Below are 17,583 nucleotides of genomic sequence, written 5' to 3' on the forward strand. Positions count from 1 at the left end.
CACAAGTCCCTCTCCATCCTATACATATCTGAATCCTAACTCTAGTTCTGTCCTGGAAAGCTCTGGGCCAGATAAAAAGCATCGGGTTCAATGCAGTGGAACAATCCAGGAATGAGAGAAGGAAGGAACTCCAGAACTTGCTGTGGCAGGAGGCTGAGCTGCCAGGCCACATAGAGGAACTCCAGGAGGATGGTGTGGCCTAATATCACAGCCCCAAGACCACAAAAATGTACTAAATACGGATTTAAGTACATTCAAGAACTATCTAACAGAAGCTGCTTTCTTGTACATAATGAGGAATTTGATGAAAGAAGATGGCCACTAACAGTCATTTACTTGATAAAAGCCATCAAGAGGGAGAGAGTGGCCCAGAGTAGTCTTCACAGTTTTCAAAACATACCCTCTTCCAGAAGAGCCCATGAGGAATGAAATAAAACACAGAATCTCAGTATTCAGAATTCTGCTTTATCAATTTGATAAAAATGCTTCTAATCCAATTATAACTTTAAAAATTTGAGTATTTTATATCCCACAACCAATGATGTTATGAAATAGTATGGTTGAGTTATTAAAAGGAAGGAAGGAAGGGAGGGAGGGAGGGAAGGAAGGAAGAAAGAGAGAGAGAAAGAAAGAGGAAAAAAGAAAGAAAGGGCAGAAGAAAGAAAATTTTCTTCAAAATTTAGTGTCTATTTATTTATAAAGATTTTTCAGCAGCTGTAACTTTTCATCACATTATTAATGCTTCCATTTCTAAATCTTAGGAATGACTTTAGATGGATAAGGCCTAGGTAGGGCCACAGATTGCCACCCATGCTTTAAATATTGTGCTCTGACTCCAAGAATAGAAAAGAGACAAGTGAAAAACAACTCCACAGAAGGTGCTATCCTCAAAGCACAATTGGACTTTAATTTGGAAAAAAAAATTCACATATATAGAACTAGCTTGAGGTTTTAAAACATCAGATCGTGGTCATGGTCTTGGCTTTTGAAACTTATTCTTTTTCAAAAGACAGAACTTAAATGAGAGAAACACTCAGCATTTATTTTACAAGGAAACTGACCTCAAAATACAAATTATTCATTAGTAGAAAATCCATTTCATATTTCATATGCTATTAGCTATTCTTAACTTGAGATAATTGGGGAAGATATTTTAAAATTCTTTTTGTGCTTTTCACAGAAAGCAATCAAGCACAATGGGCTATCAATTGATGTTAAATATAAGAGTTTTGTTTTTTAAAACCTAGATGATTTTTTCTCAATCCACAGACAGAAAACTGAATCACAAAATCTTTCAATTATTTCTTTCACTTCCTCTAGTTTGTACTTTATTGCAGAAGGAAATGGCAACCCACTCCAGTGTTATTGCCTGGAGAATCCCAGGGGTGGGGGAGCCTGGTGGGCTGCCGTCTTTGGGGTCGCAAAGAGTCGGACACGACTGAAGCGACTTAGCAGCAGCAGCAGTTTGTACTTTAGAGGTAGAACAGTCATATGACAAAGGAATGAAATGCTGTAATAATCACTTATTATCAAGATAACCATGGTTCTATATCAAAACACACCACACACACACACACACACATTCTTTTTCATCCTGTTCCCCTTTTAAAATTCCACTCTATTTTTCTGCATTTCCTAGTCTTCATGGTGCAGCCTATCTGCATCCTCTTGTCTCTCATTTGCCCCTCCAGATCGACTCGGACCCTTCTCCATTCTTCCGTGGGCCCTGGAAGGCTGAGCTTGGAGACACCCACCCACTTCTTACACTCTGCCCTCTGGGTGGTTCACTTGGAGGATGTTCAGGCAGAAGTCCAACAGAGAGTGAGGCCATGGTATTTATTCCACAGCTTCCTCTCTGCTAAGTACCTCCACAACAGAATACCATCCCTGTCATGTGGTCCTCCCCTTTAAGCTCCCCTGTTTGAGTTCCATTGATCCCCACTTCCTTTGCTCCTTCAGGCCTGGGTATTTGTTCCCTGTTAAGGAAATGGCAACCCATGGCAACCCACTCCAGTGTTCTTGCCTGGAGAATCCCAGGGATGGGGGAGCCTGGTGGGCTGCTGTCTATGGGGTTACACAGAGTCGGACACGACTGAAGCAACTTAGCACCAGCAGCAGCAGCAGCAGGACCCTGTCTAACCCAGAAGACTTTCTTTTTTAAAAAGTTAATTTTATTGAAATATAGTTGATTTACAATGTTGTGTTAATTACTGATGTACAGCAAAGTGATCAGTCACACATATATATACATTTTTTCATATATATATATATGATAATTGGGGAAGATATTATATATATGTGTGTATATATATATATATATATATGATGTACATATATACATTCTTTTCCATTATGGTTTATTACAGGATACTGAATATAGTTCCTTGTGCTATACAATAGGTCTTCATTGTTTACCCAGTCTATATATACTAGTTTGCACCTACTAATCCCAAACTCCCAAGCCATCCCTCTTCTACCCTACCTCCCCTTTGGCAACCACAAGTCTGTTCTCTATATCTGTGGGTCTGTTTCTGTTTCTTAAATAACTTCATTTATGTCATATTTTAGATTCTACATATAAGTTATGTCATATGGTATTTTGTTTCTTTCTGATTTACTTCACTTAATATGATAAAATCTAGGTCCATCCATGTTGCTGCAAATAGCATTATTTAATTCATTTTTATGACTGAAAGGTATTCCATTGCATATACATACCACATCTTCTTTATCCATCCCTTTGTCAATGGACATTTAGCATGTTTCCATGTCCTGGCTACTGCAAATACTGCTGCTATGAACACAGGGATGCATTTATCTTTTTGAGTTACAGTTTTGTGCAGATATATACCCAGGAGTGAGACTGCTGGATCATACAACAAATCTAGTTTTGGGTTTGTGAGGAACCTCTGGCTTGAAACTCAACATTCAAAAAACAAAGATCATGGCATCCAGCACCATCACTTCATGGCAAATAGATGGAGAAGCAATGGAAGCAGTGATAGATTTTATTTTGGGGGGTTCCAAAATCACTGCCGATGGAGACTGCAGTCATGAAACTAAAAGACGCTTGCTCCTTGGAAGAAAAGCTATGAAAAAACTAGACAGCATATTAAAAAACAGAGACATTACTTTGCCGACAAAGGTCTGTCTAGTCAAAGCTATGGTTTTTCCAGTAGTCATTATGGATGTGAGAGTCGGTCCATAAAGAAAGCTGATCACCAAAGAATTGATGCTTTTGAACTGTGGTGATGGAGAAGACTTGGACTTGAGAGTCCCTTGGACTGCAAGGAGATCCAACCAGTCCATTCTAAAGGATATCAGTCCTGAACATTTATTGGAAGGACTGATGCTGACGCTGAAGCTCCAGTATTTTGGCCACCTGATTCTAAGAACTGACTCATTGGAAAAGACCCCGATGCTGAGAAAGACTGAAGGCAGGAGGAGCAGGGGATGACAAAGGATGAGATCGTTGGATAGCATGACCAACTTGATGGACATGAGTTTAAGCAAGTTCCGGGAGTTGGTGATGGACAGGGAAGCCTGGCGTGCTGCAGAACATGGGGTCTCAAAGAGTCGGACACAACTGAACAACTGAACTGAACTGAATTGAGGAACCTCTATAGTATTTCCACAGTGGCTGCACAAGCTTACATTCCAACCAACAGTGTAGGAGATTCAGTAGCCTTTCTGAACTTTCTTCTTCTCTTGGTTTCTGGATATTGCTCCCTTTCATCTAATCCTGCTTTCCTGACTAGTCCTTCTGGAGCATGGCTGTCATAGCTCACTAGCAACCTGCATATTCCTTTGTAACAGTGCTCTAACCTCAATACTGAGCTTCTTGCTTCTTTAAAGAACATGGGGAAGACACAGAAAATTGTGGTATAGCTTCACCACTCACCCCAAAACATACATACACACACACAACCCCTATAGGTGGTGTATATTTTTCTTTAAAAATTAGTTCAGTAACACTTTAAAAATTGTAACAGTGACAGATTTTATTTTCTTGGGCTCCAAAATCACTGTGAACAGTGACTGCAGCCATGAAATTAAAAGATGGTTGCTCCTTGGAAGAAAAGCTAGACAAACCTAGACAGAATATTAAAAACAGAGACATCAACACAATAATAGTAGGAGACTTTAACACCCACTTACACCAATGGACAGATCATCAAAACAGAAAATTAATCAGGAAATACAAGTCTTAAATGATACATTAGATGAAATGGATTTCATTGACATCTCCAGGACATTCCATCCAAATGCAGAAGAATACACCTTCTTCTCAAGTGCACATGGAACATTCCCCAGGATAGGCCACATCTTGGGTCACAAATCAAACCTCAATAAATTTAAGAAAATTGAAATCATTATCAAGCATCTTCTCCAACCACAACTCAATGAGACTAGATATCAATTACAAGAAAAAAACTGTAAGAAACACAAACGCATGGAGATTAAACAACACGTTTCTAAATAACCAACAGGTTACTGAAGAAATCAAAAGGGAAATTAAAAAATTTCTAGAAGCAAATGACAATGAAAACACGACAACTTCTTATAGCAATACAATCCTACCTCAAGAAACAAGAGAAACATCGAATAGACAACCTAACTTTACACCTAAAACAACTGGAAAACAAAGAACAAAAACCCCCCAAAATTAGTAGAAGGAAAGAAATCATAAATATCTGAGCAGAAATAAATGAAAAAGAAACGAAAGAAACAATAGTAAAGATTGATAAAACTAAAAGCTGGTAGTTTGAGAAGATAAACAAATTTGACAAGCCTTTAGCTAGACTCAAGAAAAAAAGAGAACAATCAAATCAACAAAATTAGAAATGAAAAAGGAGAGGTTACAACAGACAATGCAGAAATACAAAGGATTATAAGAGACTATTATGAACAATTATATGGCAATAAAATGAATAACCTGGAAGAAATAGACAGATTCTTGGAAAAGTTCAATCATCCAAGATGGAACCAGGAAGAAATAGAAATTATGAACAACCCAATTACAAGCACTGAAATTGAAGCTGTGATCAAAAATCTCCCAAAAAACAAAAGCCCGGGACCAGATGGCTTCACAGGAGAATTCTATCAAACATTTAGAGAAGAGTTAATGCCTATCCTTCTAAAACTCTTCAAAAAATTGCAGAGGAAGGAACACTACCAAACACTACCAAACATTCTATGAGGCCACCATCACCCTGATACCAAAACCAGACAAAGACAACACAAAAAAAGAAAACTACAGGCCAATATCACTGATGAACATAGATGCAAAAATCTTCAACAAAATTTCAGCAAACAAAATTCAGCAACACATCAAAAAGCTCATACACCATGACCAAGTTGAGTTTATTCCAGGGATGCAAGGATTCTTCAATATATGCAAATCAATCAATGTGATACACCATATTAAATTGAAAGATAAGAGCCATATGATAATCTTAATAGATGCAGAAAAAGCCTTTGACAAAATTCAGCACCTATTTATGATTAAAAGTCTTCAAAAAATGGGCATAGAAGGAACCTACCTCAACATAGTAAAGGCCATATATGAGAAGACCACAGCAAACATTATTCTCAATGGTGAAAAACTGATAGCACTCCCCCTAAGATCAGGAACAAGACAAGGGTGTCTACTTTCACCATTATTACTCAACATAGTTCTGGAAGTCCTAGCTACAGCAATCAGAGAAGAAAAAGAAATGAATCCAGATTGGAAAAGAAGAAGTACAGCTCTCATTGTTTGCAGATACTGTACATGGTATTGTACATAGAAAACCCTAAAGATAGTGTCAGAAAATTGCTAGAGCTAATCGGTGAATTTAGCAAAGTTGCAGGATATAAAATCAATACACAGAAATCACTTGCATTTCTATACACTAACAATGAAAAATCAGAAAGAGAAATTAAGGAATCAATCCCATTCACCATTGCAACAAAAAGAATTAAATATCTAGGAATAAACTTACCTAAGGAGACAAAAGAACTATACACAGAAAATTATAAGACACTGATGAAAGAAATTAAAGATGACATAAACAGATGGAGAGCTAGTCCATGTTCCTGGGTAGGAAGAATCAATATTGTGAAAATGACTATACTACCAAATGCAATCTACAGATTCAGTGCAATCCCTACCAAATTACCAATGGCATTTTTCACAGAACTAGAACAAAAATTACACAATTCATATGGAAACACAAAAGACCCCAAATAGCCAAAAGAGTCTTGAGAAAGAAGAATGGAGCTGGAGGAATCAACCTTCCTGACTTCGGATTATACTACACAGCTACAGTCACCAAGACAGTATGGTATTTGTACTAAAACAGAAATATAGGCCAATGGAATAAGATAGAAAGCCCAGAAATAAACCCATGCACCTATGGGTACCATATTTTTGACAAAGGAGGCAAGAATATACAATGGGGCAAAGATAGCATCTTCAGTAAATGGTGCTGGGAAAACTGGACAGCTACATGTAAAAGAATGTATGGCAAAACCAATACAATATTGTAAATTTTTTTAAAAAAGCATAAAAAATGAAATTAGAACACTTTCTAACATCATAGTCAAAGATAATCTCAAAATGGATTAAAGACCTAAATGTAAGCCCAGAAACTATAAAACTCTTAGAGGAAACCATAGGCAGAACCCTTGATGACATAAATCAATGCAAGATCCTCTATGACCCATGTCCCAGAGTAATGGAAATAAAAACAAAAGTAAACAAGTGGGACCTGATTAAACTTAAAAGTTTTTGCACAGCAAAGGAAACTATAAGCAAGGTGAAAAGACAACCCTCAGAATGGGAGAAAAAAATAGCAAATGAAACAACTGACAAAGGATTAATTTTCAAAATATACAAGCAGCTCATACAGCTCAATACTAGAAAAACAAACAACCCAATCAAAATGTGGGAAAAACAGACATTTCTCCAAAGAAGATATACAGATGGCTAACAAACACATGAAAAGATACCCAACATCACTCATTATTAGAGAAATGCAAATCAAAACCACAATGAGATATCACCTCACACCAGTCAGAATGGCCATCATCAAAAAGTCTACAAACAATAAATGCTGGAGAGGGTGTGGAGAAAAGGGAATGCTCTTGCACTGTTGGTGGGAATGTAAATTGATACAACCACTATGGAAGACGGTAATGGAATCTCCGTCTAGGAATTCCTAGGAAACTAGGAATAAAACCACCATCAGATCAGATCAGATCAGATCAGTTGCTCAGTCGTGTCCGACTCTTTGACCCAGCAATCCCACTCCTAGGCATATACCCTTAGGAAACCAAGTATTCTATTGTTCACTGCAGCACTATTTATAATAGCTAGAACATGGAAGCAACCTAAATGTCCATGGACAGATGAATGGATAAAGAATTTGTGGTACATATACACAATGTAATATTACTCAGCCATAAAAGGTAACACATTTGAGTCAGTTCTGATGAGGTAGATGAACCTAGAACCTATTATACAGAATAAAGTGAGTCAGAAAGAGAAAGATAAATATTGTATTCTAATGCACATATATGGAATATAGAAAAATAGTACTGAAGAATTTATTTACAGGGCAGAAATGGAGAAAAAGACATAGAGAATAGACTTATGGACATGGGGAGAGGGGAGGAGAGGGTGAGATGTATGGAAAGAATAACATGGAAACTTACATTACCATATGTAAAATAGATAGCCAATGGGAATTTGCTGTATGGCTTGGGAAACTCAAACAGGGGCTCTGTGTCAACCTAGAGGGGTGGGATGGGAAGGGAGATGGGAGGGAAGTTGAACAGGGAGGGAATATATGTATACCTATGGCTGATTCATGTTGAGGTTTGATAGAAAACAAGAAAATTCTGTAAAACAACTATCTTTCAATAAAAAAATAAATTAAAAAAAAAAACACACACACACACAGACATCACTTTGCCAGCAAAGATCCATATAGCCAAAGCTATGTTTTTTCCAGAGAGTTGGACCATAAACAAGACTGAGCACCAAAGAACTGATACTTTCGAACTGTGGTGCTGGAGAAAACTCGTGAGAGTCCCTTGGACAGCAAGGAGATCAAATCAGTCAATCATAAAGGAAATCAACCCCGAATATTCAATAGAAAGACTGATGCAGAAGCAGAAGCTCCAATAATCTGGCCACCTAATGTGAAGAGCTGACTCACTGGAAAAGAACCTGATGCTGGGAAAGATTGAGAGCAGAAGGAAGAGAAGGTAATAGAGGATGAGATGGTGGATGGCATCACTGACTCAAAGAACATGAGTTTGAGCAAACCTAGGGAGATAGTGAACGACAGGGAAGCCTGGCATGCTGCAGTTCATGGGGTCACAGAGTCAGACACTACTTAGCAACTGAACAACAACAACTCTAAAAATCATGAAAGTGACACATTCATTACAACCAGTGTTAAAACATGTAAAGAAAAGTCAATGCTCTTCCTCAGGACTTCTGGTTCCTTCCCCTTCCCCTCACTCACCTTCACCTTGCCTTGCCCTTAGATAAAGAATGTGAACACCTTGGACTATCTTTCTTTACACTGTTTCCATGATATTCAAACCCATATCAAACATATATACTCAGATATAGAAAGGAGTGTGATTTGTTGTCTTTAGAAAAACAGAGCATACTCTACCTTATTTTTCAACTTGCTAAATATCTAGTTCCATTCTTTAGAGATTAAATATATTTAAATTTATGTAGCCATTTCTCTATTGATTGACACTCCATTTTTCTTTCCAGCTGCTTTGGCTACTACACACAAGGTTGCAATAAACAACCTTATACATATATTCTTACTAGTGCATCTATTTCTGTGATCTAAAGTCCTAAAACAGGGTTGGTAGGTCAAAGTTACATATAGTTTCAATCATACGTGGAACCTTCCCAGATCAGGGATCAAACCTGTGTCTCCTTCACTGGCAGGCAGATTCTTTACCACTGAGCCACTAGGGAAGCCCTGATCTTACTTTCTGTCAACATAAATTACAGATCATTTTCTATGTGTTACATACTTTTAGTAGTCAGCTTCAATGGCTGGATATAGCCATTAGTGTTGTGGAGCTTCTTAAAAATTTTATTGGGATTTATCAAACCTCAATATCAATACAGGGGGAATTGATATCTACTTCCCATAATGTTGTCCAAAAAGAAATCAAAGCTTTGACAGTAGCATTAGATACAACAAAATCTACTATAAATATGCCTCTCAATCCTTAATCAGTTGACATTAATTACATCTTCTGACGGGCACAAACACTGGTCAAATGATTCACAATATCAAAAGGAACTATGCCTGGGGCATGTGGCTCCATCACCACCTCAGTAACTTCAAAGGAGAAAGATCATGAGATTGCTGAGCAGAGCACTGCAGCACTGGGGATCTTCCTGAGTATGGTAACCCAAGTTCCATGTGATTCTTCCGGCATTAAAAGGGTCTATTTCAGATCAAAGGTAAAAGAAGGCCAGAAAAACAGAAGGGAATCCTGGCTCCAAGGATATCACTATGCAGGTCAACACAACTAGAGTCCCTCAGGCTTGAGAAAATATTACATTCCACAAAGGCTTGGGAACATAACATACAGCAGTTTCCATAAAACCAGGGTGGGAGTGAGGGGAGGATGAGGGTGTGGGAAGAGGAGGACCACAGAAGACAAATCTGGCCACCATCCATTGTTAGCATATTCTCTGTTTGATCATATCACCATCAGACAAGAAATTCCTGTGCACAGACCTGGGAATGAAAAGTAAGGAAAATTACAAAGCCAAGAGGAGTTGGACCAAGAGCGGTCATGCTATTTCCTGTGTGGATGGTAATGTTGGCTTTCACTGCCTGGTCTTGTGAGAAGGAGAAGCAGGTTTCAGTCTTTCCTGGGAATTACTACTTGCCCATAACACTAAAGAGCCCTCCAACTGGAAACAGATCTCATTATTTTGCCAGACTTAATCTCTTACTTGAGTAGTTAATAAGCACTTTCAATAACCTTAATCGCATCACTTCAATTAAATGCCTAGATGCTATTTCCACAGGAAATACATGTCTACAGACCATAAACTTGACTTGGTTAATAGCTAACGTGGGAGAAAGGTGGGAATTGGACTCAGATAAAGGGCTACTGTTGGCTGATGGTAAATGAATGACCCACCCTCACGTGGGGCTGTCTGAGGCCTCCGTTGGGATATGGAGGTAGAAGTGAAATGAAACACAAAGGCAGCTGGAAGCAGGAAAATTCTCCCTGTGTGGACCCACCAGCTGCTGAAAATCACTGAAGGATCCATAGAACAATGAGGACTCATGGCCACAGAGAAGGGGGACTGATGGGAGCCAGGAGACAGGAACACAAGATACAGATTAAAAATAGTATCTGGAGAACTCCCTCCCTTCACACTTTTCAAGAAGGATGATGATAAGAAACAATGTTTGGATGTCCCAGAGGAAGGTCCCAGCAAAAGAGAAGTTACCCATGCCAGAAAAACAAGGTTTTTCCTGCTCCCATTTTTCTGCCTTCCAATGCCTTTTTTAAATAAAATGTTAGAAGCACAGGCAGTCTTCCTGCCAAGGAATTCACATGATTCTAATGACTGGATCCTAAAGTGCTGTGAAGATCCCAGCAGAAGGCTGGGGCCAAAGAAAAGGGAATGGTTCTGAGAAATCATATGGAGAGGTCTTGTGAAAGGGTGACCATCTGTTGAACTGGCCCTTCAGTGAGTTCAAGGTCAGTCATCAGAGAAACTGAATGTCCTCTGTGTGCCTACCTTGACCCAGATGCAATAGAACTTTTATAATATCTTTTTTTTTTAATAGAAAAAGGACAACAAAATAAAAAGATAATTCTAAGTTGGGATGGGGGGACATTTACTGAAGTTCAGTGTACTTAATGCAGTTTCTGGAGAAGTGGCACACCCAGTCGTAGGATTTAGTGTGACTTTTAAAAAGAGCCTTTGGGGTTGGGATGGCTCTTGCATGCCCAGTCTCTAGAAGTCTCTGTCTAATAATTGCAGAGAGCTTCCTTTCCCAGTATTTCAAAGGCTCCAGCATTCACACAGAGAAAGGATTTTCATCACTAGTGTTCTATGACACATGATCTACATAGAATCTACAATTCTACGACTCTGCTGATGAAGCAGTTTGGTTCTATTAGGAAGTAGCAAGTTTCATCAAACCAAGAGCAGTATACCACAAACACAAAATGAAGAACATTTACTACACTTTAAAGAATCACACCCCGGATCAGTGATTTAGAGAAATTTAAAAAATGGCAAGAGTTCAAAATGAACAGAAGCTTTTTAAATTCCTCCTTCCTAGATAGATATTTTTATCTCAGAAATTTCACATGATGTTTCCTCTAACCTTTAAGTGACTCTATGTTACATTACAAGCCTAAACAAAGCATTGACCATGTGCTGTGAAATGACTACTGAAAAAGAACCTATTACCTACACAAAGGCATGCAATACCCTGAGCACCTGGCCGCACTGGACCAGAACATTGTGTGAATACAGGAGTGGCACTTAATAAACTGTCTTTTGGGGTCTTATTGAACCCACTTATAGAACCACCAGAACTATTTTCATGTAAAATTTTAAATCACATGAAACATACAAGCCAAATTAGCTCTTTAGCACCTTCTGCATAAGACATGATGTTATACCAGTAACAGCAAAAACTCATATATAAAACATAACTTCAGGATAAACATTATTTTGTGCTTATTTGAGAAATAAAAAAAAGAGTTAAAAAAAAAACCAGAACATCTGAACCAAGTTTCTTCAAGTTAGAAAGAATTCATCCCTCTTCTAGTATTAAAAAAAAAGTTTTTGTCGTAAAATTAGACCACTTACAAAAGAGATCACTATAAAGAAGCAAAACCAAACCCTGAGACCTCTGACAATAGAGGAGCAGAGACACAGTATGCTTCCACTCTTAGAGAATCCCAACAAATCCAGGCTACCCCAGCAGAGTGAAGAGCAGAATTTAGGTCAAGGGGCCAATTAGCATCAAAGGCAGTGACAAGTTGCTACCTCTTTCTGCCCAGTCCTGTTTCCTTTGAGAGTCCTATGTTCAGCAACCATGGAGGCAGCTTTAGAGCATGCCAAAACAAATGAAAAAATTTAAGGCATTTACAAAATATTGCTTCTAGAAGCAACTACACCCCTAACCCCATAAGTCAACACCACCTCCACACTCCTTAATAACACTCCCAGCTGTACTGTTACAAGGTGAATTGACTTGGCCAAGGAATATCAATTCATTGTTAATTAGCCAGTCTCTGAATAGCACAATCAGATTACCTGTGGGTCGCCCGTGAACACATGTAAAGCATTTTAAACCGGGACTAACCTGGAGGTGACTGGTGCTGGGGCTGAGCTGTGGTCCTCCTGGGCCCCAAGGTCTCTTCCAAAGGTTCCCCGGGCACCAACCGAGGTTGGCCCACTCTGAGGGAGGTCGAGCTGGCCCCTTTGGTCTCCGTGACCTTGGCAGAGGATGGTGGCTCCAAGGTGTCTGCAGAGAGGGACCCAGAGAAAGCACGGCTCCTTCCAGAAAGAGAGTCATCAAGAGCGGCTTCCCCCTCTCCAGGCAGTGAGGAGAGCCGGAGGATCCTGTGATGCTGCTGAGGGCTGGGGAGCCTTGGAGAGAGAGGTGAGGGAACAGGTGACATGCGTTTGCGCGTGCTGGGTGGAAAGGCTGAATTATTAATTACTGTGCCAAGAGCAGCCAGCGCTGGTGGGGGCAGCCTTTTCTCATCACTTCCAGGGTCCACGCCACCACGGGGCAGATCCAGAAACAAGGTTTTACGGCTGCCTCTTCCAAGCCCAGCTCCCCTCCTGCTCCTGGTTTCTGGGAGGGTGTGGGCGCCAATCGTGCCAAAGGGAAAGCCCAGCCGTTTGCCTTCAGCGGCATCATCTAACTTCTCGCTCTCTATCACCTTCAGGAGGACCTTGTTCACAGCCCCCTCAGTGCTGGCTGGGGGGCATTCCCCAGCTGATGGCTGCCATGACCTGTCCCTTTGCTGTTCCTTGTCCAGGTCCCTGGCTCCCCAAGCTCCAGCCTCAGCTCCCGGGAGGGTAAGCAAGTCTGCGCCTGGTATAAACTCAGCTGGGGCTGCTAGGCCAGGGGCAATCTTTCCCTCACCCTCAGGATGCGTTTTGACTACTCGCTGTACCTGAGTGGACAGATCCTGGACTCTGGCCACCACTCTGGAGACAGGCTTCTTCCTGTGAGTCCACTCAGCAGCCTTCGCTCTCCGGCCTCTCTCTGCCTCTGGTTCTTTCTCAGGCTCCTTGTGACGTTCACTCAAGCCTGTTTGCTGATGCACCAGCCTGCGAGGGGTTCTCTTCAGCTCTCTAGCTCTATCATCCCCTGGCTCCGTGGAGCTGCAGTCAGGGGGCAGCCCGCCTCTTCCCATCCCCGCATCTTCAGAAGGCTTCTTGATGCTTCCGGAGCCAGAGTCAGCATCCAGTGTCCTGGGGACCTCTAGGGTGCATCTCTCTCTCCTCTGCAGGGATGAAGTAAGCGCCCCATTGAGGAGCAAGTTGCCTCTCTCCTCCAGAAGCCAAAGATGAGGTCTTGTTCGAGAGAGAGGAAGGGAACTGCTGGAATAGACCTGGTCCTTCCCCAGCAGAGGAACCAGTTCCTGTCCTCCATGCCCCTTTCTTCTTGTCCTCTTCTGCAGGGAGCTTTGAGAGAGCCCCTCAAAGCTCTCTCTCCTTCCACCAAACCTCCGGGCCTTTTTGTTCCTGTGGGAGCTCCTCTTGTTGAGACAGCCCACGGCGGGCTCCCCCAGCCAGTCACCAGCACTCTGGAAACAGTCATCCTCGGAGGCCAGGCTCACAGAGAGTTCAGGCAGCTTCCCCTCCTGGTTCCCCATCGTAATCCCCAGGATGTGGTCTGAGCTCAGCAGACCAGCCAGCAGTCTCTCCCTTTCAGCAGTGAGTTTGTACAGCTCAGTCAGAATGTCTTTCGTGGGAGTCGGCTTGAAAAAGATGTCGCCTGGATGTTCGTTCGGCTGCAGACTGAGGCTGTGGATGTCGGACCCCTCCCTGACTTGGTAGCAGTTATGAAACCCTTTACTGGCTCTGTCTAGAGTTACAGTGTCCTTGTACGAAAATCCTCTGACTTCACCCCTTGGAAGATAGAAGCTGATGTAGCAGAGTTCGGTAATGGGTTTACGCAATTGGAGGGTGCAGTGAGTGCCTTCCATTATGCCTACCTAATTATTCATGCCTCGGAGATGCTGGTCTGTGGTCAGGCTTCTGAGGCTTCAGTGGTGGGGCATGTGATGGTGGCAGTGTGGGGAAAGCAGCTGACAGTCATCTCCAGCAACGAGACTGCCTGTGAGGGAAACGGGAGGAAAGTGGCTAGTCTAACAGTCTGCAGGAATCACATACCGACAGAAATCAAAGCATTACTGGTCTTACCCTTCCTCTCTGACTGACCTCAATCAACTCAAGACATCAGCCAGAAGGCTGATTGTAACCTCTTCCCCGCTCCCAGCCCACCCTTGACTAGCAAAGCTTTTCTACAGCTGAGAATAGGAGAATGCTCTAATATTAGCCCCAAGACAAAAGTCCCTTTGCTCCTTTGCCCTATGTGGGAACTTAATGTATACCCTAAGCAGGTCTCTCAACTTCTCAAGGTTTTGTTTAGGTTCTTCTATAAAACAGAGGTAACATACCTCCCAGAAATCCTGAGGAGAGAGGTCTTTGAGATCCTTAGAAAACATAGCCACTTTAGTAACTCAGATTTGGAAGGTTACTTTGCAAAAATGAGTCAAACCTTTTTACTCCCCAAGAAGCACCTTCTAAGATTTGAGATTATGGATCAGATGGTAAAGAATCTGCCTGCAATGCAAGAGACCTGGGTTCCATCCCTGGGTCAGGAAGATCCCCTAGAGTAGGAAATGGCAACCCACTCCAGTATTCTTGCTTGGAGAATCCCATGGACAAAGTACCTGGTGGGCTACTGTCCATGGGGTCACAAATAGACATGACAAGCAACTAACACACATTCTATTTAACTTAAAGAAATACGGAGGAAAGATATTAGCCACAAATCTGACGTCTCTTCTGGACACAATTCATGAATTCTGCTAAAAGAGCTAAAAGTGAAAATGCTTAATTTTAAATTTAAAAGAAGTAACTCAGGCATCTTAATCAGGTTCTCTTTGTTTGTTTTTTTTGTTTTCCTACTTTTTGCCTATCTGAAGTCAAATGGAATGGCAGAGAAAAAGGAAAAATCTGTAAGCCATTGCTGGCCCTGTATGGACTTTCAATCAATGACTTCACCGTCAAAGTGGCTGAAATGTCACATTGATGGGGAAGGCAGCTGCTCTCTCCTGTGATGTGAAGTATCCCAGGGGCATCTCTTTGGCTAACATCCCTCCACACAACCATGAGCTTAAAATTCTATATTATGATACTTCATTTTCAAATGAAGGCACTGCCCAGTCTTCAGGACTTCCAAGCTTAAAAACAAATCCCCTGGGAAGGGTAACACAATAACCATTTATTAACCATTGATATCTTCAGTGACATCTCAGGTCGGTACACAAAACTACATTTTGAGTGTAGGAAGAGAGAAAGGAGGAAGATCCTTTTAACAGAGACTCCTTACTGAAGACATATGAAAATAAGAAGGATAAAATGAAGGTAAAAAGAAAAAAAGTAACCATCTGGTCAACCCAGAAGTTCCAGAAGGACTTGGGGTACTCATAGGGGTTAAAGGGCAAGAAGAGAGGAAGCAAAGAAGAAATGGGAGGCCAGCTGAGGCCTTGCCTCTCTCACGGCTTTCTATGGGATTGTTCTCATTCAACTATAATATCTCTGCTGCTGCTGCTGCTGCTGCTAAGTCGCTTCAGTCGTGTCTGACTCTGTGTGACCGCAGAGACGGCAGCCCACCAGGCTCCCCTGTCCCTGGGATTCTCCAGGCAAGAACACTGGAGTGGGTTGCCATTTCCTTCTCCAATGCATGAAAGTGAAAAGTGAAAGTGAAGTCGCTCAGTCGTGTCCGACCCTCAGCGACCCCATGGACTGCAGCCTATCAGGCTCCTCCGTCTATGGGATTTTCCAGGCAAGAGTACTGGAGTGGGGTGCCACTGCCTAAAACTTGTCTAAAATGTTCATTCCTGGCCTTTCTTAAAGGTGCCCGTGTATATAGATTCTTAATACTTAATAGTACAAACTCTCTGAATATATCTAAGAACACCCTTTGGAGGTGGTTTTTTTATTCAGAAGTGGTAAAACAGTCATAAACAACCAGTTATAAAAGCAACTGCATAGCTGCCAATACCCACTCTTAATGATGCTGAGCATTGAGAGTTCAACTTAGGAACTGTCAAAAGAACTGAAGTGAAGCTGTGGAAGTGCTATTATTCTAAGTTGCACAAAGATGGGAAAGGTCTTGTCTTGCCTTCAAGCATCACTCTCCTCTAGTTCTTACCCTCTCAATTTCCCTGGATTAGAACAAGTGTGTGATGTGGGAGAAGGGGAAGAGTCAAATTTTTTTTTAATATATATATATAATCTGTTCACGGAGAAGGCAATGGCACCCCACTCCAGTACTCTTGCCTGGAAAATCCATGGACAGAGGAGCCTGGTAGGCTGCAGTCCATGGGGTCGCTAAGAGTCGGGAACGACTGAGCGACTTCATTTTCACTTTTCACTTTCATGCGTTGGAGAAGGAAATGGCAACCCACTCCAGTGTTCTTGCCTGGAGAATCCCAGGGACGGGGGAGCCTGGTGGGCTGCCGTCTCTGCGGTCACACAGAGTCGGACATGACTGAAGCGACTTAGCAGCAGTAGCATAATCTGTTCAAAGTAGCAGCACAAAGTTCATGCTATGATTTCAGATGAAACCATGACTGCCTATTTTAAAAGTCTATGCCCTGAGAGGGAATTTTATGTATATATTGAATATACACGTGTGCACACTTTTATTTTGCTATCTCATTTAACAAATATATTTCCCTTTTACAGATGAAGAAATTAAAATTCAGAGAGATTAAGGACCTGGTCTAAGGCCATATGGCTCAAAAGAAGGAAGAATAAAACCTAGATCTGTGTCATTTCACGGCTTTGTAGGTAAAGTGGCTCCTTATTCACTGCCTTCTAATGCTGAACTAATTTTTCAAGAAATTTGAATAGAAGAGTTCCTTTATTTTGCTAGCTTGGTATTACTCACATTATTTCTTCAAATATATCTCACTACTTTTACAACTCATGTTTTGGCATGTCTGATCAGACAAAATGCTGTTCTCTAAGGCTGTCCCTTAAGCAATATAATTCAGGGTCAGGGCACCAGAAACTCATTGCAACTGTACCTGTCAAGTAGAACTCTTAAAAATTCTAATACAGAAAATAAAGATGAACAGACTCATATGAAGGCTGTATCTTTTGTGAAAATTATAGACATACAGTGCTCTTTTATAGGGTTAACTACTTTTTTCTCCTTGTCTTTATAAGTCTTGATTATACACATGGAGAAAATGTCATGGTTAGTATTATGTATATTAGTCATGGTTAGGAAACTAAAGCCAAGTTTTAGGAAA

At 41.1% G+C, this 17,583-nt stretch overlaps 1 protein-coding gene across 22 annotated transcripts in view; it reads right to left on the reverse strand.

Annotated features, from left to right (window-relative positions):
- The window catches only part of FMN1 (formin 1), a 497,211-nt gene that overhangs the window by 442,368 nt on the left and 37,260 nt on the right, over positions 1-17,583 (reverse strand). For 17 of the 22 annotated variants that reach the window (XR_015135041.1, XM_086322043.1, XM_086322036.1 and 14 more), the window contains one exon: positions 12,378-14,369. The exons of 3 other annotated variants lie outside the window; for them this stretch is intronic. Coding sequence is in view for 18 of the 19 variants with exons in the window: in XM_086322043.1 (XP_086178169.1) it covers positions 12,378-14,238 (1,861 nt within the window). In the remaining variant the exon portion in view is untranslated. The remainder of the gene's footprint in view (positions 1-12,377; positions 14,370-17,583) is intronic. 2 more of the 22 variants (XM_086322059.1, XM_086322060.1) reach the window with 2 other exon arrangements.

This window comes from Bos grunniens, chromosome 10 (assembly GCF_055505025.1).
Source record: "Bos grunniens cultivar Pamir isolate PY7600 chromosome 10, Bosgru_T2T1.0, whole genome shotgun sequence".
In the NCBI taxonomy this organism is placed as follows: Eukaryota; Metazoa; Chordata; class Mammalia; order Artiodactyla; family Bovidae; genus Bos; species Bos grunniens.